The sequence below is a fragment of the Corythoichthys intestinalis genome, chromosome 13, assembly GCF_030265065.1.
Source record: "Corythoichthys intestinalis isolate RoL2023-P3 chromosome 13, ASM3026506v1, whole genome shotgun sequence".
NCBI lineage: Eukaryota > Metazoa > Chordata > Actinopteri > Syngnathiformes > Syngnathidae > Corythoichthys > Corythoichthys intestinalis.
The window spans coordinates 27,176,334-27,202,720 of record NC_080407.1 but is presented as its reverse complement, the minus strand read 5'-3'; the positions used below and the strand labels follow the sequence as shown (position 1 = coordinate 27,202,720).

The window sequence follows — 26,387 nt, the reverse complement described above, 5'->3', positions numbered from 1 at the left end:
CGACTGATTGTTGTCCTATGGACAGACTCTCCCACCTCAGCTGTAGATCTCTGCAGTTCATCCAGAGTGATCATGGGCCTCTTGGGTGCATCTCTGATCAGTTTTCTCCTTGTTTGAGAAGAAAGTTTGGAAGGACGGCCGGGTCTTGTTAGATTTGCAGTGGTCTGATGCTCCTTCCATTTCAATATGATGGCTTGCACAGTGCTCCTTGATATGTTTAAAGCTTGGGAAATCTATCCAAATCCGGCTTTAAACTTCTCCACAACAGTATCTCGGACCTGCCTGGTGTGTTCCTTGGTTTTCATAATGCTCTCTGCACTTTAAACAGAACCCTGAGACTATCACAGAGCAGGTGCATTTATACGGAGACTTGATTACACACAGGTGGATTCTATTTATCATCATCGGTCATTTAGGACAACATTGGATCATTCAGAGATCCTCACTGAACTTCTGGAGTGAGTTTGCTGCACTGAAAGTAAAGGGGCCGAATAATATCGCGCACCCCACTTTTCAGTTTTTTATTTGTTAAGAAAGTTTAAATTATCCAATAAATGTTGTTCCACTTCACGATTGTGTCCCACTTGTTGTTGATTCTTGACAAAAAAAATAAATTTTATATCTTTATGTTTGAAGCCTGAAATGTGGCGAAAGGTAGCAAGATTCAAGGGGGCCGAATACTTTTGCAAGGCACTGTATATAACCACCATACCACCCACAGGTTTCATTGCTAAAATGGCACTTGGTTATTTGCTCATATGAAAATTCAATATATTTTTGTCCAGAAGATGTCACCACACTGAATGCCTCAAATGCCTCGTAGCACTGAACCATTTCAACACATTTGCTTCAGCGGTACAGAAAGCAGTGGTGAAGCAGTGTCATGACTCACCACACTGATTTGTGGCAAATGCTTCATAACACTGAACCATTTCGACACATTGCTTGATATTTATTTACTGCTTCAGAAAGCTTCGGGTTCTCCATCACTACAAATCCCCACAGCTAGACTGCGCAATGACACACAAACACATTTGAAAACTAAAAGGTCCAATAATCCTAAGTTCATCCCCTTTTTCACAACAGTAAAATAAATTTGCACACGGACAACCAACAGCGCGCTGCGCGGTGGAAGCTCAACAGCAACAATAAATAATATTATAGCTCAAAAAATTATCCTACTTATTTGAAGACGCCAAAGATAGATTTCCTTTCTGGATTCCACAGTCTAAATCAGCAGCTAATGTTAAGGGCAAAGTTGGCGAAGTTGATGTGGACCAAAGTGCGACCATGACACGGAATTGGAGTAAAGGGTTTTTATTGTACAAGGGTTATGGCTGTGGCTCAGGCTGTGGCTGTGGTTGAGGCTCAGGCTGTGGCTGCAAGGACTTGATGGGTGGGTTTCCTGATGGCAAAAAACAAGATTACTCAATAATTTGTTCAACAATTGTCAAAACTACAGGAGTAGTTGGCCGATGTACCACTGGTGTCTGGAAGAATCATCTGGCACCTGCTTGCTGCCCAGGCCGATCCTTATGAGCAGTGTTGATTGTCGATTAGCTGCAGGTGCGCTCCAAGGTGAGACAAGGTTGAAGTGATTTCATACATCAAAAAGCCAGCAGAGGGGAGTGTGGGCAAGGACCACCACATTACCCCCCTCTCAACGGACGCCACCGGGCGGCCTGCCCGGCTTCGGCAGCGTAGAAATCCCCCAAGAGGGATGGGTCCAGAATCAGACTACAGGAGATCCATGACCGCTCCTCAGGGCCATAGCCCACCCAATCCACCAGAAACTGAAAACCACGGCCGCGAGGTCGGACATCCAAAATCTTGGAGATAGCGAATGCTGGGTGGCCATCAATGAAAAGGGGTGGGGGAGGTGTAACAGCCAGAGGGCAGAGGTCACTGGAGGAAACATGAAAGGTGGGGTGTACATTCATGGATGCCGGGAGGTCCAACCGAACAGCGGAAGGGTTGATGACCTTAGTGATCTTGTAAGGGTCCACAAACCGGGGGGCTAATTTGTGCAACTCCACCTGCAGGGGAAAGTCTCGGGCAGAACACCAGACCTCTTGTCCCACCTTGTATTCCGGGGCTGGTAAACGGTGGAGATCGGCTAGCTTCTTGTTTTTCTCAGCAGTGCGAGTGAGGGCAGCCCTTACGGTCCTCCAGATGCCCCTAATCCTGCTAATGTGGTCCTTCACTGAAGGGACAGCTACTTCCCTTTCCTGCTCTGAGAACAAACGAGGCTGAAAACCATTGCAAGCCCTGAAAGGGGACATACCGGTGGCTGAGCAGATGAGCGAGTTATGGGCATACTCCACCCAGGGAAGGAAAGTGCTCCAGGAAACTGGATGATGGGCGGTGACACAACGCAGGGCGGCCTGGTTGGCCCTTTCGGTCTGGCGATGATATCCTGAGGAAAGACTGGGTGCCGTGCCAACCACCTTGCAGAACTTTTTCCACACCGATGAGGAAAACTGAGGACCACGGTCTGAAACGACATCTAGAGGGAGACCATGAAGCCGGAATACATGCTTATCCAACAGGTTGGCGCTCTCAAGAGCAGATGGTAATTTGGGAAGGGGAACATTGTGAACAGACTTTGAGAAACGATCGATAACAGTAAGAATAACAGTGTTACCTTCAGAGGGAGGCAGACCGGTTATGAAATCAACTGCAATGTGGAACCAAGGTCTACTAGGAACAGGGAGGGGGCATAGCAGACCAGCGGGTGGCTGATGGGAAGCCTTCCCTCGAGCGCAGACTGTGCAGGCTTTGACAAATTCACGGGCATCTTTGGCCATACCAGGCCACCAGAACGACTGTCAGAGGAAAGCAAGGGTCCTATGGACACCAGGGTGACATGTTAGTTTGGATGAATGGCTCCATTCCAGGACTTGAGACCGTGCAACAGATGGGACAAATAGGCGATTCGGGGGACTGTTTCCTGGATCTTGATTGGCTTTCTGAGCTTCCCTGACCAATGATGTAATCTCCCATCTGGCAGCGCCGACCACGCAGGACGAGGGGAGAATGGTTCCAGGGTCTACAGAGCTAAGACATGGTGAATGTAGCCGTGATAGTGCATCAGCCTTGCCATTGCGTGAACCTCTTCACTATACAGCCGTACTGTTGTATGAGAAGGACTAAGGATTCAGCTGATTTTGCGGATTAATACAGTTATTTTTCGCATCCTGCCAGCCAAACGGCTGCAGAGAAATCTTTCTGTAACGAGGGAGAGGCGTGTGCGCCTTTTTGGGGTTTCAAAAGGTTCCCATTTACCGTGGATATTGGCCAAAACAAGCCCTACTACTGTGGTACCATTGGAGTTACCAGGAAGTGAGTAAACATCGTGTTTTGTAATATGTCAAATAATGGGATCATTTTAATATGTAGGTGGCTTGCATTTTGTGGTTGACATGCTCCCTCGGCCGACGATCGGCGGCTTGTCACACATCCCCCCGCCGGAGAGCACTATACTCGGCTTTTTCCCCTCTTCATGTGCCCGGCATTCTGTCAAATTTTCCGACGGATCAGAAATTGCAACTTTGAGTTAAAAATAGCCGTGAATACAGCGATTACAAAGTAAACACTACAAATTGTCTTTAAATAAAGGACTACTTACGTTTGATCATGGATGGGCAAAAAGCTCTCCTCATACACATTAGCTGCACAACAACTGCAGCCGCTCGCCTATGACTCTCTCTGGCTGTTTACGACTTCGCCATGTAGTAAAGCATTATTTTGCCATGTTCGTGTTGACCATTTGGCAGCTTCACGCTCCTCCGACGTCGGCCGGTTTGTTCAGCGGTCATTGTCCAGCTGCTTCCCCGGCGAGCTCTCCTGTCCGGAGTAGCAGGGAAACGAGCTGTAAATTGCTCTCCGTTGGGCGGTTTGCCGATCGGCGAAGAGAATTGACAACCCGGTCATCATGTGAAATGATCCGGGCTAGTTATGTGTGATTTTCAGCTTTGAAGACTTTTGAAACATCACTCGGTTCGGGTAAGCATGTCGGCTAGCTGTCACGCCTCTTGGTTTGTTTACATTCTCCGAAGCCGGGGAAGGGAAATGACATAAGCCCGATTTAGGTGGCATAAATTATCATTCGGGAGGTGCGACACTAAAGGTGAAGTCAACAATTTTGACCATTATGGAGTCATTTTGCCATGTCGTCTTGAATAAATGCATTTTTACTATTTCATATTCCATTTAGCACAAGACTGTTATTTGTCATGACCATGCCATTTATTTAGCTATTGGGGAAAAATACTTGGATAAAAATAATATCCTGTAAAAATATTGGAGTAGAAAAACTGAAACAATGACATTTTGCCGCTCTCTTCGTCACGTTTTCCTCATTCTGAATAATTCCCCCTCAACGGGCTGACTGGTCCTTCTCAAGCCATTTATTTAGCTATTGGGGAAAAATTCTTGAATAAAAATAATACCCTGTAAAAACATTGGAGTAGAGAGACTGAAACAATGACATTTTGCGGCTCTCTTCGTCACGTTTTTCTCGTTGTGAATAATTCCCCCTCAATGGGCTGCATACTAAATCAGATAATATCGATACTCCGCTGACGTCATCCACCTGTTGGGGACGCTAGAGCCTCATAATAGTAGGTGTGGCTAACCGGCAAATTAAAAGACTAATTTCACGTCATCGCGCTTTGCTAAATTGTTGAATATAGTTGAATCGTCTCAAAATATGATTTTAATTCACATAATAATCCAATTTAAGACTTTTTTTTCTTCTGTCGTACGCACTTTGAATATACTGATGACCTTCTCGACCTCCTGCTGCACTGTGGGGAAAAGTGAGACAGATCGTGGGTGACGGGTGCAATATCACACAATGGGACAGAACTGTAAGTGTGGGAGAAAGGCGCGCGAATATTTTGTAATTTGGAAGTGAAGAAGTCCATGAATTTCTTGCACTGTGAGGCTGTCTTGTTGTCGTGTGCTGTAGTTTGAGGTGGTGTTTGACGGTGGTGAAGAGTTGTTTGGAGTTACCAGAGTTATTGTTAATAATGTTGGAGGAGTGTGCTAATCTGGCCTTGGAGAATTCTTTGGCATATTTCCGTTGATGTTTCCGGTAGGCCAATTTATGCACCAACAGCCCTGACGTAACATAGGCCCACTCCAGGACTCGGCCAGTCCTTTTTACTGATCTCAGCTCCTCTGTGAACCAGGGAGGTGAACAGGTGATCATCATATCATCATAATCATCTTCATTTTCAACCTTCAATTGAATGAGAGAAATTCACTGTATTTGTATCGTATAAAATAGTTTTTGCGCCATGGTAACGCCTCCTCTGTCAACAGTAAACTTTTCCGTTCCAATAGCGCCTTATTCAAAGTGACCCTTGGAGCAAGCAAGGTGTCAGATGGTGACCATGTTATGAACAAACAACATTTTCAACATAAATTTAGTTTCTAAAGTTACACACATTTTTGTGTGTTTTATGTATTACAGTAGATATTCATTTTTTAACAAAAATTATATACCAAAACATTTTATTTTCTCCCCAACACCTTTTTTCCTTATTAGGCCCTCATACTCCGTTGTAACATGCCATACTATACTTAGAATGATAACAGTTCATGTAGATGAAGTTGTGCTGAAACAAAAAACTGTTTACCATCTACCATAAATAAATCTATATATACCATTATTTTTTTTTTTTTTATTTTTTAAATCTGACATTGTAAACAGTTTCTAACAATGTTTCTTATTACTTAAGTATTTTCAACGAATACTGTTTTTACTTGAGTACATTTTTGGATGACTACTTTTACTTAAAGTAATATTATTTAGAAGAAACGCTACTTTTACTTTATTAAAATTTTTGGCTATTCTACCCACCTCTGAATATTAGTATAAAATTTGAAAAGTACATTTAAATGTAGTGGACTGAATAAAAACAAAGTATTAATTATGAATAAAAATAAGTGCTGAGATGCAAGCACTTTGAAACAGAGTCAAGAGATTTTCATTGGCAGGGGCTGGAACAGGGGTGTTGGAAGTCGCTCACAGCAGGGGAAGCTGAAGATCCGTTTTCATTTTTTCCCCCATCCAAAAATTGGTCAAAATTTGTCATGCTCACGCACTTTCTCCATACATGGCAGTATACACGCATGCCGGATAGTTTACGTGATACAAATAGGCTACTATAAAGACAGCGTTCTAATTAACCTAGTGTTCTGGTATTGGAAATAAATCATATAAAACATAACATATCCTACCTATTTGAAGTCACCAATGATAGATTTCCTTTCTGGACTCCACAGTCTAGATCCTCGATTAACTTTTCCCTACTGGGCACTATTATAGAACTGTCATCATAATCATGTTCATTTTCGACCTCCAATTGAATATTAGAAAATTTCACTGTTTTTGTAAAGTGGAAATTCTTTTTTGCGCCATGGTAACATTTATCCCCTCACAAATTAATCATTTGTGAGCCAGAATTGATTTTTTTATAATCAGTATTTTTGCAATATTGAACAATACATATATTCGAATTTTCCACATCAATTCCATGATACTGTTTTGAATGATTTCTAATTTTTGGAATTTGGGGTCTCCTGTTCCAAATATTAAATGAGAAAACTGTAGTTTGAAAGGGAGAGTATATAAATAATGCCACTTTGTAATGAAACGGCGAGCCGTATAATATGGATCCAACATAGACGAGAATGTTTGTGTAGAATTTCTTACAAAAAAACCCCCATGGAAACAGTGAACTTTTCCATTCCAATAGCTCCTTATTCAATGCGACCTGTTGAAATTCGCCCCCCCGGCCAAGGCGCACGGAAACAGCGACAGCCGAACAAAGTGCTGCTCTGCCGATGCTGCCTCCGCGCGCCAACCTGGAAGGCGGAACTTCGCGCGTTCTCTTCTTATTTTAACCCTTTGTACAGACTCCATGTTTCAAAAGTTTGAAGAACACTCACCGAAAACAGGTTCACAATTTATTCGTCGACAATGGTCAAAAACAAGGCAAAAACAGACGACGGAGGGACAATTCTGGATCCAAAACAAGGCTACATGTTTCCGAGCAGCAAAATCTGTCTTATCTGAGTCTCCTGTGTTTTTTATGTCCGTGGGCCGGCCGAAGGTGTGTCCAGGCGTTGCTTTGGGATCATCCCTCTCTGGCTGGTTTCGGGCTGTTTAGGTTCGTGCGTGGATGGGATGTGGTTGCCACGGCGACCGGTGCTGGTCTTGACGTCACAAGCGCCTGCTATCAACTTTGTTATCCGGGCTGGCACTATTTGTTTTAGGACAAAGCGCGCTGGTCTTTGTCCTTGTTCGTTTGTCGGGAGGACTGATTGCCAGAGTTTGGTGCGTCAATCTTGCTCGTGGCGCACACATTTTGGGCTTCAGTGATAAGATGGCGTTGTGTGTCTATTCTGTGCTATTTTACATTAGGTGTGTTAGAGTAGTGCAGTCCTACAGGGAAAATGAGAAATGATACTATTCCCTGATTGGTTATATTACGTGTGTTCGAGTAATGCAAACAGTTAGACGGTGCCTACGGTAAATATATATAATCTGCAATTTATTTGAAAAAAAAAAAACAAAAAAAAACGACTTGCTACAAGGAAAAAGAAAACAATTCCTGTCGTAAGAACACGACTTTACTGTTTTAGTCTTTTCTTTTTCTTCATTTTTCTTTATTTGGCCCTCATACTCTGTCAATCACAAGTAGTAATAGTAATTGATATATATATATATATATATATATATATATATATATATATATATATGTGTGTGTATATTTACATTAACCCCCACACAAAAAAAATTGTGAGCCATTTTTTTTTTTTTTATAATTTTTACAATATTGAACAATGTATTCTAAATGATGTAAATGATATGATATAAATAAAATATATCATATAAATCACAGGTGTCAAACCGATTCCAGAAAGGGCCAAGTGGGTGCAGGTTTGCTTTCCAACCAATGAAGAGGACACCTTTTCACCAATCTTTTTCATGTGTAATCAGTTAAACTATGTCAGGTGCTGCTTGTTTCAGGAAGAAGTTCATTGGTTAAACTCTCTGCACGGTATCGGTTGGAACAAAATCCAGCACCCACTTGGCCCTTTTTGGAATCGGTTTGACAGCTGTGATATAAATGATGCCAGTCGGCGAGAGAACCAAGGGAAAGATGCTGATGGCCAGAAAAGGTAAAACACAAAACGGCAAAGTCCTAACAGAAATGCAATCACAAAAATAAAGTGTACCATGAATACGAATGTAACCCCCCAACCCTAACCTAACTTAAAGGTTTTTCGCCAGTGTGGGTTCATATGTGTTTTTGTAAGTTTATCTTTGCAGCGAAACCTCGACAACAAACTGGGCAGGAAAAAGGTTTGTCGCCAGTGTAGGTTCTTTTGTGTTTTTTCAAGTTTTGCTTTTGAGTGAATCTTTGACCACAAACTGAGCAGTAAAAAGGTTTTCGCCAGTGTGGGTTCTTGTGTGTTCTTTCAAGGATTGCTTTAGAGCGAATCTTTGACCACAAACTGAGCATGGAAAAGGTTTTTCGCCAGTGTGGGTTCTTGTGTGGTTTTTTAAGGCGGTCTTGTAACTAAATCTTTTATCACAAACTGGGCAGGAAAAAGGTTTGTCGCCAGTGTGGGTTCTTGTGTGTTCTTTCAAGGATTGCTTTCGAGCGAAACCTCGACAACAAACTGAGCAGGAAAAAGGTTTGTCGCCAGTGTGGGTTCTTGTGTGTATTTTCAAGTTTTGCTTTTGAGAGAATGCTTGACCACAAACTGAGCAGGAAAAAGGTTTTTCGCCAGCGTGGGTTCTTTTGTGACTTTGTAGGCGTTGCTTTTGAGAGAATCCTTGACCACAAACTGAGCAGGAAAAAGTTTTTTCGCCAGTGTGGGTTCTTGTGTGTTCTTTCAAGGACTGCTTTAGAGCGAATCTTTGACCACAAACTGAGCATGGAAAAGGTTTTTCGCCAGTGTGGGTTCTTGTGTGGTTTTTTAAGGCGGTCTTGTAACTAAATCTTTTATCACAAACTGGGCAGGAAAAAGGTTTTTCGCCAGTGTGGGTTCTCGTGTGTTCGTTTAAGTATTCCTTTCGAGCGAAACCTCGACAACAAACTGAGCAGGAAAAAGGTTTGTCGCCAGTGTGGGTTCTTTCGTGACTTTGTAGGGTTTGTTTTTGAGAGAATCCTTGACCACAAACGGAGCAGGAAAAAGGTTTTTCACCAGTGTGGGTTCTTGTGTGTTTTTTTAAGGTGCTCTTCTGACCGAATCTTTGACCACAAACTGAGCAGGAAAAAGGTTTTTCGCCAGTGTGGGTTCTTGTGTGGTTTTTTAAGGCGGTCTTGTAACTAAATCTTTTATCACAAACTGAGCAGGAAAAAGGTTTGTCGCCAGTGTGGGTTCTTGTGTGTATTTTCAAGTTTTGCTTTAGAGAGAATCCTTGACCACAAACTGAGCAGGAAAAAGGCTTTTCACCAGTGTGGCTCCTCATATGCATCCGACAAGTATACTTTTTAGCAAAGGTTTTCCCACACTGAGAGCATTTGCAGAGTTTGCCATCACCGTGAGATGTCTTATGACCATCATCATTGTAAGGGGAGTGTGACGCGGTGGCATTTGTGTCTGATGTAGCGATGAAAATATATGCTTGCAATCCTTCTGTTGAGCTGCTGCCGCTTGGAGGCTCCGCTCCTCTACCGGCCTCACTCAGACAATCTTCACTCTTCAAGGGATCACCAGTCCACCTGGTGATATGCTCCTCCTCCTCCTCTTTACCATATGGCAGCTCCTCCTCCTCCTCTTTACCATATGGCAGCTCCTCCTCCTCCTTTTTGATTGGAAGTTGCTTCTGTTGACAGGGCTTTGGCTCCTCTTTGATTTGGGGGAGCTCAACATCCTCTTTCACACCAGGAGATTCTGGCTCAGCACCAAGATATTTTCTAAAACCTGCAACACACAAGAAAACCACTGATATATTTTATGGACCACCACCATTTCATCGGCCAGTCTTTGTGCAAAACTTGAAGATGAGAACAGTGATCCCTCACGACTTTGCGGTTCACATTACGTGGATTCAGTGCATCGCAGGGTTTTAAAAAAATATTCATCAAAAAATAAAAGTAAAAAATACATGTCAGTTCATTTTGAAACACAAGAGACATTGTTTTGCATTGAGATGAGACCTAAAATTCGGTGTCCAATGTTATAATTGTTGTCATAAGTTTGTCCACGAATAATCAACGAAGTGATAAGAACAATCCTCCAATCTCATCAACGTCCCATCTACGTCGTGCAGAATCCATTTTTGGAGATTCCGTTGGTTCCTGACTTGATTTCGCAGTTTTAACTTCATCAACACTTTGCCAACTTCAACCGCAACAGATGAGGTTTTTTTTTTTTAAACCCGAAGTTCAAGGCAGACACTGTCCAAGATGGTGTCGCCCTTATTTCGTTCAGGAAACGTCTATAGTTTTTTGTTTTTTTGTGCGTGTAAATATTGGTTGCAGGAATTCCGGCCCAGGACCCTGATCAATACTATAAAAGAAAAAATAGACAAATACTTCAGGCACTGTCAAGATATTCAAAAAATTAAATTGTTATATAATGGTCTGGTCACAATGTAATGACTTTTACAGACAATTTTTGATGCTGTTCTTGGAGAATTGGTTTATATATATTGAGAATTATTATTCATGAGCCAACCCTGTTGGTCTCGTTGGTTGTCTATAGGTTTAGTTGTTTTCGCCTTCTTGTTTTTTCTTTCTTTCCTGTCTCTTCATTGGCTGGACTAAAAGTCAAAGGACAGGAGTATTCCACAAAATAAGACTGCTGGACGATGAGCTCAGGGGTGGGATTAAATGAGTTTTACCTTCTTCCCACTCCCTGTCGAGCGCAAATAATTAGTCTGAGTTATATTGTATTTCTGTTTCTTTGTGCATGCTTGAAATAAAAAAGCTTCATCATCATCAAAATGATATTTCGATTCTTGGTGAGAGCATATCGATAACCTTTTGGGCTACAAAGTATCACAATATATTGCCATTTTGATATATTTTGACTAGAGGTGGGAATCTTTGGGCACCTCACGATTCAATTACGATTCAAAGAATACGATTCTATTATAAACCGATTATTCATGCACAACGCCTCCCTGAAGCCCAGCTGTTAGCTGCTTTTGTTGTTTCGTACATTAGTTACAAAAATAGTACAAAAATCCCCTCGGGCTTAACTTCTTAAGTATCAAGTTAACCATTCAAAACAGTAATCAAAATACTCAAGTCCCCATTCTGTATCAGCAGCTTTAAACGACATTCAATTAATTTAATGTTGTCAATTAACAGTTAAAGTTGTTAAAATTGCTCCCGTTATTGCATTAGTTGCTTTCTATCTATTAACATGTGAAAGTTTTAAAACTGTTTCATCATTTAAAGATAGGTTCAAGATTTAGCCGATTTAGGAGTATTTTAGATATAAAGTTAATTAGGTTCGCTACAACAGAGCCTTCCTGAGAAGTCTACTGCTTTCAGATGGCAACTGTTTACGAACGCCACCAAGTCTGTCATTACGCATCTAGTTCTATATACATGATATCTACCGTAGCATTATGCGGGTGTAATTTGTAGCAACGTGGGCAAAGTTTGTAGTAACTGGGCGTTGTTTGTAGCGGCTGTCGGTGTTTTATTATCTAGCGGCATGAGTTTTGGTGAATGTTTACTCTCAGTTCGTTCCTTATTGCGTCCTGAAAACCACGCCGACTGTGTTTTAGTGCCGCTTTACTTAGATTATTTAAATAATCGGAATTTGGATGTTTGTAAATCATTCTCGAATCTTTAGCGGCTGAATCGCAAATAATCTAAGAATCAGAAATTTCATCTTTAACCGTCACATCCCTATGACAGGGTCCCCGCAGGATTGATAAATCTAAATTCAAGACTTTTAAGACCTTTTTTAATGCCATTTCTACTGAAAATTAACACTTTTCTCGCACCCATTATTTAGATATTAAATCATATTGAATAAATAAAGCACGGAACATCAAATTTAACCTCAATTACTAAGTGTGTTTGACAAAAGAATGCACATATATTGAAGATACAATTACAACACATTTAAAGTAACATTATAAAGTCTGTCAGAATTTTTTTAAACACACACACGCACACAATAATTATGGAGAAAAACAGGAGGAGGACAGGACTCAGACCAGCCATCTTCTGTAACAGGCTAGCCGCTAGTGCACCTGCCTAGACCCCAGTGAACATGGCTAACTCTCGAGTTAAAACGGCGAAATTCACGTTCATTCCAAAGGCAAACCGTAATGTTTAAGCAGGTCCACTGCCTTTGCATGACCCATAAACTGCAACCTAAAGTATCTTGATGTAACTTGAGCCCCTATCACATACTCCAAAACAACGGGAATATCGCGGGACTTAACCGTGCAGCAGTTGTGTGTGAAAACAATTTCCGGTGTCGACTGACATGGGAAGCAGTACGCGTGAAAGCAGGCGTTAAATTCCCGGGTCACAGCAGATGGCTCATGACTTAAATATCATAGCGGCGGCCGATGTAACTCCCTCTTTGCACTAAGAGGAAAAGCGGTAAACAAACATCGCAATTATAAACATAGCAAGCTGGAAACAGCTAAATTAAACTGAAAACATGACCAAAATTAAAATGTCAATTATTACGTCGGGCCGGGGTTCTTTCTCGCTAACTTTTTGAAATAACTATATATTAACGATGTATGAATGATAAACTAAGGAATAGTTGTTATAAAATAAATAATTTGGATAAAAATAAAAAGAAGGCACTGTATGGTCATTGCAGAGCCAGAGCGTGCCTATACGCCCTTTTTAATCTTCCCCTCTGCGAGTCCACAAAACCTCATCTGTTTATTTATATTTAACAAACTTTTCCAGTGCTATTTCGTGGTGTAAATAAATTTATAATGATCATAAAAATATGTAGTCTATTTTAACATTTAGAAAACGTGCGTTTTTTTGCTGCCAACTAAGAATTCGTTATAAAAGACAGGCTTTTATGCAGACATCGTCACAAATGTTATCACACAAAACGCAGGTCGGGCTTTAATACCCGCGGACCAATTCGGGTCGGGCTGGACTTTTTAGGCCCGATTTTACCTCTATCTTAAAGTCTTGATGAGCTTAAATTGGCTGCAGTTACGAAGTCGGGAATGCTCCCTCCGGAAAAAAAAACACGATTTGAGCAACATTATGTTTAACAAACTTTTCCAGTGTTATTTCATTGTCTAAATGTATTTAAAATGGTCATAAAAATATGTAGACTATTTAAACATTAAGAAAATGTGCGTTTTTTTTCTGCCAACTGAAAATTCGTTACAAAAGACAGTTAAGACATCGGGAACGCTCCTTCTGGAACAAACGCAATATGACCAACATTGCAGCAGCCGATGCCGGCCAAAAATGACGTAATATCCGAAACAGATCACCAATGGACTCATTTGAGGTATATGAATGGTGGTCTGTTTTAGTGTTCAGAATCCACAATACTTCTGCCTGCAGGGTTTTCATTGCACTGACAAACGGACGCATTCCCGATGCAGAGGTGGATGGAATCTCCGTTTTGCCGGTTGTGGTGGTTTGGCACGCACGAGTTGCATTTCGATTTGGAGTGCAGTGCATCGTAAAAATTCTATGCGTCTTCGTTATGGATTAAAAAAAAAAAAAAAACCTTCGTCACGGATATAATTTAGGTTGCACTTAGATGTTCTTGAAAATTAAGACCACGGTGAAAAAATTCCACTTACAACTGCTAATTTAATACCTTTCATACCTTTAATAATGGAAAACTAAATTCAATGCTTTTTTAATACTTTTAATAACCCGCGGGTACCCTGTTTGAGTAAATGTTCCACTTTATTTGGTGTGGTTGGAGTGACCACGTTTGCCGTCAGTGTGTCTGATACAGCGTTACGCACTTGTTCGCGGAACTCAGTATGTTCTACACTTGTAATTGCACGTAATATATATACCTCATGGAATTACTTCAAAGCAAATTTGTTTATATATAAAGAAAACTTTCTATCTGCAAACAATAGTCAAGTCGATACCGTGGCACAAACCTCACGTCAGTTCACGAGTCCATTGCGCAGCTACTAACAAAGCACTATATTAGACTGAAAGAGATTTTCGTACTTATGAGAAGGTACCACATTTGATTTCTGCCTCTTCGAAAGAAAAACACATTGCTTGGGGACGACCTTTAATGTGAACGGACTCTTCCTCCTTGATGTTGGGCGACTCTTTCTCCTCTTTGATGGATGGGAACTCTTCTTCATCCCCCTTGACGCATGCAGACTCCTGGTGCTCAAGACGATGGGCTTGGCTGAAATATAGATCTGCAAGACCACAAACACACGGGCCAAATCAGCAAATGAATGGCTTTTACGTTCTGAAATGAATGCCTAAAACTAAGAGTGTGACAATATCTCGATACAGCGATATATCGCGATATTTTGCAACCCGATGGGTTATCGATATGCTCCCGCCAAGTATCGATACTTTTATTTAACATATTGGCCATACAATGGAGTATGGATGCTGTAAACTGCTCAATGTTTGTTGAGCAATTCCTTGGCGGTCCACTAGGGGCGCTCAGAAGTGGCGGTGAGGGTAAAGTGCGCACAAGTTGTCTAGAGAAGGAGAGGTAGCTCCAAGTGGGTTGAAAAAATAAAAAAGCTCCGTGAGAACGGTGGAGGAAAAAATGAGAAAAATATTGCTACAAATCACACATGGGGACACATTTTAGATTTTACACCAACAAGAAAGGAAGTAAGGTGAACAAGGACTTTGCTGTATGCAAGAATTGTCTAAGAAAAATAAGTTTCACTGGGAGCTGGTGACGTAGTGGACACCGGAGTTTGTGAGCTTCGCTTTCATCACTTGAGGTAAGAAAGTTTTGCAATGTAATTGACTTTTTAATTTACATGTATTATTTTGATGACATTTGATGTTGAATAATATAAAATAAACCAGGACCCTAAACTGGATGAAAATGAATATCGAACAAGCCCACATGAATTTACCGATTTATTTGATATTATTTCAGAACCACTTTCCATCTAGTTTACTACACAAACTGTTATTACTGTCATTTTGATACAATAAGCTATAAAAATGGTTTGAATAGGTTCCAAGATATATAAAGTGATGTGCATGATAATTAATGTAGCCAACATATTAAAAATAGGTATTTATTGAATTTTTAATTTCTATACATTCAATTCATATATTTTTTTAATTCAGTACTTCCAACACAAAAAAAAAAATCAGGATTTCAACTCAAACTCTATGAAGTAGCTAATATTTTTTGTTTTATTTTGTTGTTTTTAAGGTGAGGAAGACTGTGACTGAGCAAGTCTGACATCTTAAATGCTGAAGCAGATGGCGGAAGTGCTCAAACCAAGCAACAAAGGTCATTTCCAAAGAAAAGACCCACCAGTTTTATCATTGCCCCACTCCAAGCTCAACTGCTGACACCTACGGCACTTTTTATTTATTTATTTTTTTTAAAGATTTAAAACTTTAAAGAAATTAAGGGTGCCCGTCATCATGATCTCTCAAAGTGATATCAGTGGTCGTGGTTTGTTTCCTCTATATAAGCAGGGGCACAATTTGCAGTAGATTTATATTTTACAGCAATGTTGCACAGAAAAGGTGTCACTGTTTAATAAATGACTTAAACAGTATTTTTTCAATTTTTTTTTTTTTTTTAATCGTTTCAACAGTTGTATCGTAGAATGTCATGTATCCAATTTCTGACCAATATATCGATAATCGCTGTATCGTGATATAATCGTTATCGTGAGCCTTGTATCGCGAATCGTATCGTATCGTGAGGTCCCCTGAGGTTCCCACTCCTACCTAAAACATTGCAAAACTTCAGATTCTACACAGTTTCCATTTTGAATTTAATCCACGGAAAGTGAAAATAAATCTGAAGAGGGTTCTCAAGTCATTGAGCCCAAGGCTGCAACAACTAATTGATGAATAAATCTGTATCAGGGTTATTGCACCATTTTAAAAAGTCAAACTGAATGCTTTTTAAGACATTAAAGATATCATTTAAGACCAAAAAATGTTGCAACAATTTGTGATGAACTCCTTTTATTTCACTGTAAACACAGAGGTGCTAGCGTTTTTTTCCTCTCATGCGTGACTTGACGCCTTGATTCAATGTGTCATTAAAATGCTTCTATTTCAATATTTAGTTTTTAATTTCAATATTTATGTATTTATTTCCATTTTTATTGATATATTCACGTTTTATTCATTTATTTCCATTTTATTTATTTCCGCATTTATTTATTCCAACATGTATATTTATTTATTTATTTCACTTTCTATTTATTTCATTCTTGCTGCAAGAATAAGAACGAGTGCAAGAATCTTGCACTCTTGTTCCCCTATACTGCGTAAAAAAAAAATTTAAAAAATTTAAAAAAATTACCTTCACCAAATGGCAGTGATTGCTGAGGCAGTGATTGCTGAAGTTCTGCACGAGCTCTCTCGGGATTTATCAGACTTAGCAGAATACGTTGACGCAAAAAATTCGGACCCTCAGCATCATTTCCAAACTTGTTCAAACCTGATAAACTCAAACCTCGTCCATCGAGTTTGATGAGCCAATGACAGGGTCCCCGCAGGATTGATAAATCTAAATTCAAGACTTTTAAGACCTTTTTTAATGCCATTTCAACTGAAAAGTAATACTTTTTCGCACCCATTATTTAGATCATATTGAATCATATTAAATAAATAAAGCACTGAACATCAAATTTAACCTCAATTACTAAGTGTGTTTGACAAAAGAATAATTCTATCTGCAATATATGTGCAAAGACATTTAAAGTAACTTTATAAAGTCTGTCAGAATTTTTTTAAACACACACACGCACACAATAATTATGGACAAAAAGAGGAGGAGGACAATGCTCAGACCAGCCATCTTCTGTAACAGGCTAGCCGCCAGTGGCCAATACCCCAGTGAACATGGCTAACTCTCGAGTTAAAACGGCAAAATTCACATTCATTCGAAAGGCAAACCGAAATTCTTAAGCAGGTCCACTGCCTTCGCATGACCCATAAACGGCAACTTAAAGTATCTGGACGTAACTTGAGCCCTTATCACATACAACAACGGGAATACCGCGGGACTTAACCGTGCAGCAGTTGTGTGTGAAAACAATTTCCCGTGTCGACTGACATGAGAAGCAGTGTGCATGAAAGCGGGCGTTAAATTCCCGGGTCACAGCAGATGACTCATGACTTAAATATCATAGCTGCGGCCGATGTAACTTCCTCCCTCTTCGCAGTAAGAGGAAAAGCGGTAAACAAACATTGCAATTATAAACATAGCAAGCTGGAAACAGCTAAATTAAACTGAAAACATGACCAAAATTAAAATGTCAACTATTACGTCGGGCCGGGCCAGGGTTCTTTCTCGCTAACTTTTTGAAATAACTATAAATTAACGATGTATGAATGATAAACTAAGGAATACTTGTTATAAAATAAATAATTTGGATTAAAAAAAAGAAGGCACTGTATGGTCATTGCAGAGCCAGAGCGTGCTTATACACCCTTTTTAATCTTCCCCTCTGCGAGTCCGCAAAACCGCATCCGTTTATTTATATTTAACAAACTTTTACAGCGTTATTTCGTGGTGTAAATAAATTTATAATGATCATAAAAATATGCAGTCTATTTAAACATAAAGAAAATGTGCAGTTTTATTCTGCCAACTGAGAATTCGTTATAAAAGACAGGCTTTTATGCAGACATCGTCACAAATGTTATCACACAAAACGCGGGTCGGGCTTTAATACCCGCGGACCAGTCCGGGTCGGGCTGGAATTTTTAGGCCCGATTTTACCTCTATCTTAAAGTCTTGATGAGGTTAAATTGGCAGTAGTTACGAAGTCGGGAATGCTCCCTCCGGAAAAAAAACACGATTTGACCAATATTATGTATAACAAACTTTTCCAGCATTATTTCCCGATAAGCTTCTGCTTTTCCGTCTCCCTTGTCATGTATGATTTTTGATTGATGATGATGATGACAATGACAATAAATTCAAATTCAATTCATTGTGTAAATGAATTTATAATTATCATAAAAATATGTAGACTATTTAAACATTAAGAAAATGTGCATTTTTTTTTCTGCCAACTGAAAATTCATTACAAAAGACAGTTACTACATCGGGAACGCTCCCTCTGGAACAAAACGCAATATGACCAACATTGTGACAGCCGATGCCGACCAAAAATGACTTAATATCCGAAACAGATCACCAATGGACTCATTTGAAGTATAGGAATGGTGGTCTGTTTTTGGTGTTCAGAATCCACAATACTTCCGCCTGCAGGGTTTTTGTTCCACCGACAAACAGAGCCATTCCCGATGAAGAGGTGGATGGATTCTCAGTTTTACCGGTTGTGGTGGTTTTGCACGCACGAGTTGCATTCCGATTTGGAGTGGGAAACCCTAACCCTTTAAAATTAAGACCACGGTGAAAAAATTCCAGACTTAGAACAGCTAATTTAATACCTTTAATAATGGAAAACTAAATTCAATGCTTTTTTAATACTTTTAATAACCCGCGGGTACCCTGCAATGACAAATAAAATTATTTCATGCAGTTAAAAGGGGAACGAGAGAGCAAGAATATGAAAAAAAATCAATACTGAAATAAATGAAAAAATATTGAATACAAATTGAAATAAATGTTGAAACAAATTACTAATTTGACTAGTGCATTGCGAATGTCGCCCTCTTGTGGTTGGCCACCATTACAGGGGTGTTTGCACATCCATACCAGCCCAACGTCAGGCAAGGAAGTCACCGGCACACCATAATAAAAGCCGCCATGTCGTGCAAATGAGATGGCTGTTTTTTCTAGATTTCTAAGATACATTCTAATTCATCATATTTAATTTGTATAATTTAACATGACAACATTTCCAACAGCAAGGCTGACAGCAACGACGAAGAGGAATTGAAGACCACTTACGTGAACGGCGTAACCTGGCATTTGCTACGTGAACGAGGCTCGCTACAAGTTACCGAGGCTTATTTTCCCTTTCATGGTATAAATGTCATGACATTGGATCATGACATTGTTATTAAGAAAATGTCTGCTTTAAAAAAAAAAAAAAAAAAACATGTTTCCTGTGAATTTTGGACATTGTGAAATAGTCCGCTGTAAAAAATTGCTATTATTCTTTATCATGATGAGGTTATTGTGTAAATATCCCATTAAATAAATTACATAAAATGTTTGGCTTTTGACGTTGTGAAAATGTGCGCTTTTCTAAATTAGGTACTGTATTGTATTTGTGATATTATGGAATTGTCTTACTTACACTTTTATTCTTTTAATTTATGAATCTTCCTTACACATCCATTCACAATTTTAAATGTATAAGAGCAATGACATAAATGTAAATGCCGTGGTCAGTGATTGATCTCGCTGTATTTTCCTTATGTTCTTGCCCAAGTCACCGCAAAGGCTCTTTGCTGATTTTCTGACCCCAACCCATACTACATCTCCTCTCAATTAGACCCCCTGAAAATTGGGTTAATCGGCTTTCGCAAGGGTCAATGTTACGGCGCCACCTACAGTACGGGGAGGATCACAATTTCCGACAGCCACATCTGCACCTATCGGAATATGTGATGATGAAACGTACAGACTCTGAGGGTCCAGTTGAGTGGAGATATAGTAGGGGGGAGTAGGGATGGTGTCAGAAGATCAGCAAAGAGCTTTAAGAGTGACTTGATTGTTCTTAGACACAATAGAGAGGTATCACAATTTCCTACAGCCACATCTGCACCTATGAGAAAACGTGACTATAAAAATATGTATCTGGAGGTCGTTTTGAGGAAATGTGCGTTCAAATGACGGTAAGAGGATGTCAAATAAGTAAGGCATAGCGTTCGATGGGCTGGGAAATAGCGAAATAACACACTAACTACCACATTTACATTTACAGTGTAGAGAGCAAGTATTTGATACACTGCCAATGGGTTTTCCCACTGGCAGTGTATCAAATACTTGTTCTCCCCACTGTATATCATTGTCCTTATACAATAAAAATTGTATGCGTGAGTGAGTAAGGAAGAGTCATAAATTCATAGAATGAAAGTAATTTATAAGTGCGTATAATTTCATAATCTCAAAAATACAATTCGGTAATGTAATTTATTAGAGCACAGTTTCACAACGTCAAAAGTCATACAATAAATATAATTCATTGAATAGGATATTTACACAGTTACGTCAGGAAGAAAAAATAATAATAGCAATTTATTGCAGCTCACTATTTCACAATATCAAAAGTAACTAATCTATTCAAGCAGAAATTTTCGAAATATCAAAAATTCATAATTTATTTGTAATTTTTTTAAGCAGACATTTTCTTAATGACAACGTCATGATTAAATATTATAACATTTATTCCGTGAAAGGGAAAATAAGCCTGGGCAAGTTGCATCTAGCGTATAGCCTCATTTACATAGCAAATGGCAGTTTACGCCGTTAGCATAAGTTGCCTTCTTTGTTTACTCATCGTCGTTGCCGTCGGCAACATCGCCCTCCTTCGTCACAGATTCTGACGGATCGCAGATTTCGGTACAACACCGGGGGGACATTTTTTTGCGTTTTTTTTTTTTTTTTACCATAAACAGCAAAAAGTGATGTCATGGGAAAGGGGGATCAATATACAAATATGCAGCGTTTCCCACAGGATTTTAGGAGACTGTGGTGGGAGGGTCTCTGACCCTCGGGGTAGGGTGTGTGTGTGTGTACATTTTCAAGCCTGGTGTATCTCTTTAGGGCATTTTGAGACCACTGAATGTAATATAAATTGCTGTATGCGGTGTCGCCGGATCGCGCCAAATGCAGCAGACAGTAGTCCCGTAGCCAGGTACACTAGACTCAGCGGCAGTATGTTCCAATCCGCAGTAAATTCGGTTTTACATGACCAAAAACTCATCGAGTCGCTAAAACCAACAGTCTGTCTCGCACTAGCCATGTTGAATATGTTGAAATGTCTCTCGCTAGTTTCTTGTCGCTTTACCGACGTCGCGTCAGCCCGTCGCTGATTGGTCCGCTCCGCTGTCTATTTGCTGTGGCTGGCTCCGCCCTGGAAATTTTTTTCTGCTGAATGGTCCCCAGACTCATACTCTCATAGCCAGGCATGAAAATTGGTCTGGGGTTAAAAAGGTGAGAAGGGTGTGGAGGAAATATGTTTCAGTACACTCTACACCCCAACAAAATATTGAGCTCTGTCGACCCACACTGTGTTTCAGCAGGGCCGTGCAGAGACCGGTGGAGGGGCGGGTGCTCGTAGATCAAAAGGGGCACATGAACAAGTATTTAATACACCTTAAAACAACATAACTTCAATTTTAACCAGCTTTAGATAATAACTGGCTGCGACTGTGACATACTTTAATTGGCAGGGGGCAACAGTGAATAGAAATCAAAACTGTCATCAACACTTTCTGGCTGTGACTCAGTCAGTCTGCCTCTTTTCTTCCGTCAACCTCTGCATCAAAACTTCCTTCCTCAACTTGTTCATCTGAGAACAAATCACATCAGATGGTCACTGAGCCACCAACAGCACAGTTTTCTCAAAAGTATTATTTCATTATTATCCATACTTAACAACTCTAGCACCTAATGATTAATAAAGCAATGACACAAAATCTTATAGAAAAATGACATTGTAATTGTGGTGTTTTTTTTGTTGTTTTTTTTTTTAATTTTTTTTTTTAAATTGCACAGTTGTGTTTGTGTCTTCTCGATTTTTTAAATTATATGAACTTCTCACAGGGCTATTTTTAACTTGTATAAAAATATTAGTCTTTGAAGTTGAATGTGATGAAGTTTTTTTCCACAAGAGTATACTTTCACAACAATGTTTATTTTTCAAAAGCTCACGGACAACACATTATATACAACAACACAAATTCTACATTATGCTATATGCTAATGGGGTAACTTGGTGCAGAGTAGCGGGTACAAAAAAAAAAAAAAAAAAATCAGACACAGTTCTTGTTCAGGAAAATTAGCATATCGGCAAAGCAGCACAGTTTCAAAACATGCAGCCGCTTTATAGCCACGTCCATATTGGCAGCATTATCAACAGTGGTTGCGACAATTTTGTCAGAAATGCCAAACACAGAATGTCCCCCATTTCATCTGCCACAAAGCAACCTGTCTGAGCTTTGTACATAGCTTTTGTTTTTAACACTTTTTGCTGCATTTTGCCCTCCACTATATAATGTGCTGTGATGGTAAGGTAGTGGTCCTGTGCAATGCTACTCCAGCCATCACATGTGAGCGCAACAGATACAGCGTCACCGAGCTCTGTAATTACATTGGCCTTCTCGACTTCATACCAAGATGGGATTAATTTATTCGCCAAGTAGTCCCTGGTGGGAGGTGTGTACTTTGGGTTGATAGCTTTCATCATGTCCCTGCAAAATATTAACATACAATGTCACTGTTACGTTTGTTCAAGGCGGATTATTGATTAGCAATACATTATATTATATATATATATAGTGGGGAGAACAAGTATTTGACACACTGACAATGGGAAAACCCATTGGCACTGTATCAAATACTTGTTCTCCCCACTGTATGTATATATATATATATATATATATATACATATACTGTATATACATATTTATACACTGCTCAGTGAGCAGTGTAAAATCTACAGGGTCCCGTGTATATATACACTTTGCACTTTGTTCCTTTAATTTTTTTGAGCAGTATATGTTAATTGTGATTTGTTTCGTTTCATAAAACAAGCTTTTGACATCATGCTTGACGACGTATGCTGAAAGATCTGTGTGTGCGAAGTGCAAACAGAATGCACTAAGGCATAATAATGAGGAAGTGAGCCACACAATGTTTTGACCTCTCTCTCCCTCTAAACGTTTAATGTTTTAACATTCAACGCAGATAATTTCTAGCGTGCATGTGAGGAGAACGAGCGACGAAGAGAGCGTCGACCTTGGGCTTTTTACGATTTGGAACCTACAACTGTATATATACTATATATATATGTATATATGTAACACATATATATGCAGTTTTCCTCACACGCACGGTGGAAATTACCCACTTTGAACGTTAAAACATAACGTTACAGAGATCGATAGAGGTCAAAACATGTGGTTCTCTTCCTCATTTTTATGCCTTAGCGCATTCTGTTCGCACTTCGCACACACAAATCCTTCAGCATACGTCGTCAAGCATGATGTCACAAGCTTGTTCTTGGAAACCAAACAAATCACAATTAACATGATTATTAACTAAACCATTATTTAGGCTCCAACAATAATTATTGCTTAACTAACCTAAAGGTTGGTGACTCCATATGTGAAAAGGGATGCAGCCTTTTCACAAAATATGCTGTAACTTTTCTGTGACACTCTTCAATTTGTTGCGCCAACATCTTTCCTCTGGCTGCGAAGGTGAACAGACTAGCACATTGCGGAGTCTGGTCAACTGCCTGGCTACTGTTAGCATTAATGCTAACGTCAGGTCGAGTGTCTAAAAAAAGTAAACGGCCCAACATTAGCTTGATATTTGAGTTGACCAGCCGCATTAACAACAGGAAATTTGTCTGCCTCCTCAATTACAGCAGAAGACAGACGCAATTTATTGTTGTACTCACCTTGTTCTGACTGGTTAGAGGAAGGCTGGCGCAGTGACTCAAATACACGGCACTCAGTGACTTGTATTCGATGAAGCCGGAGGTGTTTTATCATATTGGTTGTGCAGCCACCTTTGTATGATATAGCTACATTCCAAATGTTGCACTGAGCTGACTGGTCATTTTTTTTGGTGAAGTTAAGCCAAACTTTTGAGCGTCGCCACGTCGTGTCCATGTTTGTAATCACCTTGCAATGAAAAAACACGTGTTTATTTGTGGCTTCTTTGCGTTTTTTTTTCCGCTTCATGTTGCTTCTTCTTCACGTTTTTATCGCCCTCCATGTGGAATCTTGCCTGGCTCTGCCAGACTATTCTCCCTGTATTTTTCAAACACTGAGAGTATAGTCTGGGAACCAGCCCATCAACGGCCTCTCGAGCAGGTACAAAATCAATCGACAAATCAGATTCGTTTATTTGCGTGACGTGTTCTTAACGAGCAACGTCACTCTTGCGCGTCGAAAGTCGTCTCCGCAACAACACAGATGGTGAACGAGAGAGCCGAGAATATGTTCCAATCCACGGTAAAATCCGTTTTAAATGACCAAAAACACATCGACACGAGTCATTGACAACAGTCTGTCTCGCGCTAGCCATGTGGAATAAACTCCGCTCTCTTCGTATGTTTACTTCCACACGCAAGTTCCTCGTCCTTCCCTCGTCATTTTACTAACGTCACGTCTGCCCGTCGCTGATTGGTCCACTCCGCTGTCTGTTTGCTGTGACTTGCTCCGCCCTGGAAATTGTATCCGCTTGAATGGTGGCCAGACTCAATAGCTGGAACGGCGGTAAGTCTGGTGTACCAGGCAATGTGGAATCTTCTTCGCGGTTTCTTTCCCCCTTCATGTGGCTTCTTCTTCACGTTTTTTTTTTTTTTCTCTTGGCGGCAGTGGCTGTCAGGGCCTCGAAATGTAGGACCGAAATCTAAAAATTCGAACAGCTCCGGTACCATCGGCGTGTTAGAACCGGGTCCAATCGATGCTCGATGTTCGATGCCCAACCCTAGTATTGTTGCTGACCATGTCCATCCCTTTATGACCACAAATGTACCCAACTTCTGATGGCTAATTTGAGCAGGATAATGCGCCATGTCATAAAGCTGGAATCATCTCACACTGGTTTCTTGAACATGACAATGAGTTCACTGTACTCAAATGGCCTCCACAGTCACCAGATCTCAATCCAATAGAGCATCTTTGGGATGTGGTGGAACAGGAGATTCGCATCATGGATGTGCAGCCGACAAATCTGCACCAACTGTGTGATGCCATCATGTCAATATGGACCAAACTCTCTGAGGAATGCTTCCAGCACCTTGTTGAATCTATGCCACGAATAATTGAGGCAGTTCTGAAGGCAAAAGGCATGGTGTACCTAATAAAGTGGCCGGTGAGTTAATATATATGTATATATATACACACACGCACCCCCCCCCCCACACACACACACACACACACACAAGTTAACCACCAGTTAACTATGTAAAATGCGATTAAAAATTCGAATGGCTTGACAGCACTACTTTTGACATGAAAAATGAATTCTCATCACCGGGATCGGTCTTCCGTCATTACAATACACAATACGTATCATCGAACGTGAACCAACCTTCTAGTCTTTGAAGAACAACCTTTGCGTGCATTATTTTGCGCACCGTCGAGGGTTGCAGACGTTGGGGCTCGTCTTTCACTCCACAGAGTTCCCCCTGGAACTTTACTGCAGCCTGTGTCGTTCTCGCTGACATTTTCCTGACTTGATTTCTAAACGCTTGACAACGTGCCTTGCAACTTTGTTAGCAGTTGGTCAGCTAGGCTAAGCTAGGCTAAAGTAGGTCGCAAAACTTCAACGAGTGGTATGACTCGAAAACTGATGTTTGTGTCCGTAATGTGGCTAATGCTGAACACGTCGTCGAGGCTTCGGTTTAGATAAGTGACTGATCGAGGAAAAACAAGCCACAGGCAAAGAAAAATACGTTTCACCTTGGCCAGGTTTATCTTTTGCACTTCCGGTCAGGATTGCATGATGGGATAGACAGTCTCTAGCCTAGTTATCACATCGTAAAGCCCGCCTAGTTCGAAAAAAAAATCAAAACAGCCTAATTTACAACTTTCCTTTCAAGTTAAAAATGTTTCTCTTATACAAGTCAATCTATATTTGGGGGGATCAACAGTGGGATTGGAGCGTTACCATTTCGCCGATAAGGATAATGGGAAGTGTAGTTCTTCAAAGAAATGCAGTGCGGTCAGCACCGCCCTCTGGCGGTCAGCAGGGATGAAATCGAACGATTGTATTATTTTCATTCACATTTAACGGTCTATTTATTCATGATTAAAGATCTAAATTACATGTTGGTCAACACAAAACACTGTAGAAGTACAACTTAGGCAGTACTTTACCATAAGGGTTCTTTAATTAACATTAGCCAATGCATTTTTAGAGAGTAATGTATAAGTAACATCATAATAATTATGAACCCTTATAATCCCTTATCTAACATGAGTTGATATTGTAGCTGATGACATACCTGTCAACCCGAGGCCGTTGCTAATCTTACAAATAGTAACGTATGCCCTTACAAAATGGTGACTAATCTTACGTTTTAAATA

At 40.2% G+C, this 26,387-nt stretch overlaps 1 protein-coding gene across 3 annotated transcripts in view; it reads right to left on the bottom strand.

The window, feature by feature from the left end:
• Nucleotides 1–25,924, bottom strand: part of LOC130929012 (gastrula zinc finger protein XlCGF26.1-like) — a 32,334-nt gene extending 6,410 nt beyond the window's left edge. The window contains exons 1-3 of one of the 3 annotated variants that reach the window (XM_057855863.1): nt 25,390–25,924; nt 14,246–14,383; nt 6,966–9,951 (exon numbers count right to left, since the gene is read on the bottom strand). In XM_057855863.1, coding sequence (XP_057711846.1) covers nt 8,414–9,951; nt 14,246–14,383; nt 25,390–25,525 — 1,812 coding nt within the window. In that variant the 5' untranslated portion in view covers nt 25,526–25,924 and the 3' untranslated portion in view covers nt 6,966–8,413. Of the gene's footprint in view, nt 1–2,284; nt 3,761–6,965; nt 9,952–14,245; nt 14,384–25,389 lie in introns of those variants that run through there. The other 2 variants (XM_057855865.1, XM_057855864.1) reach the window with 2 other exon arrangements.
• Between the last annotated feature and the right edge of the window lie 463 nt (nt 25,925–26,387).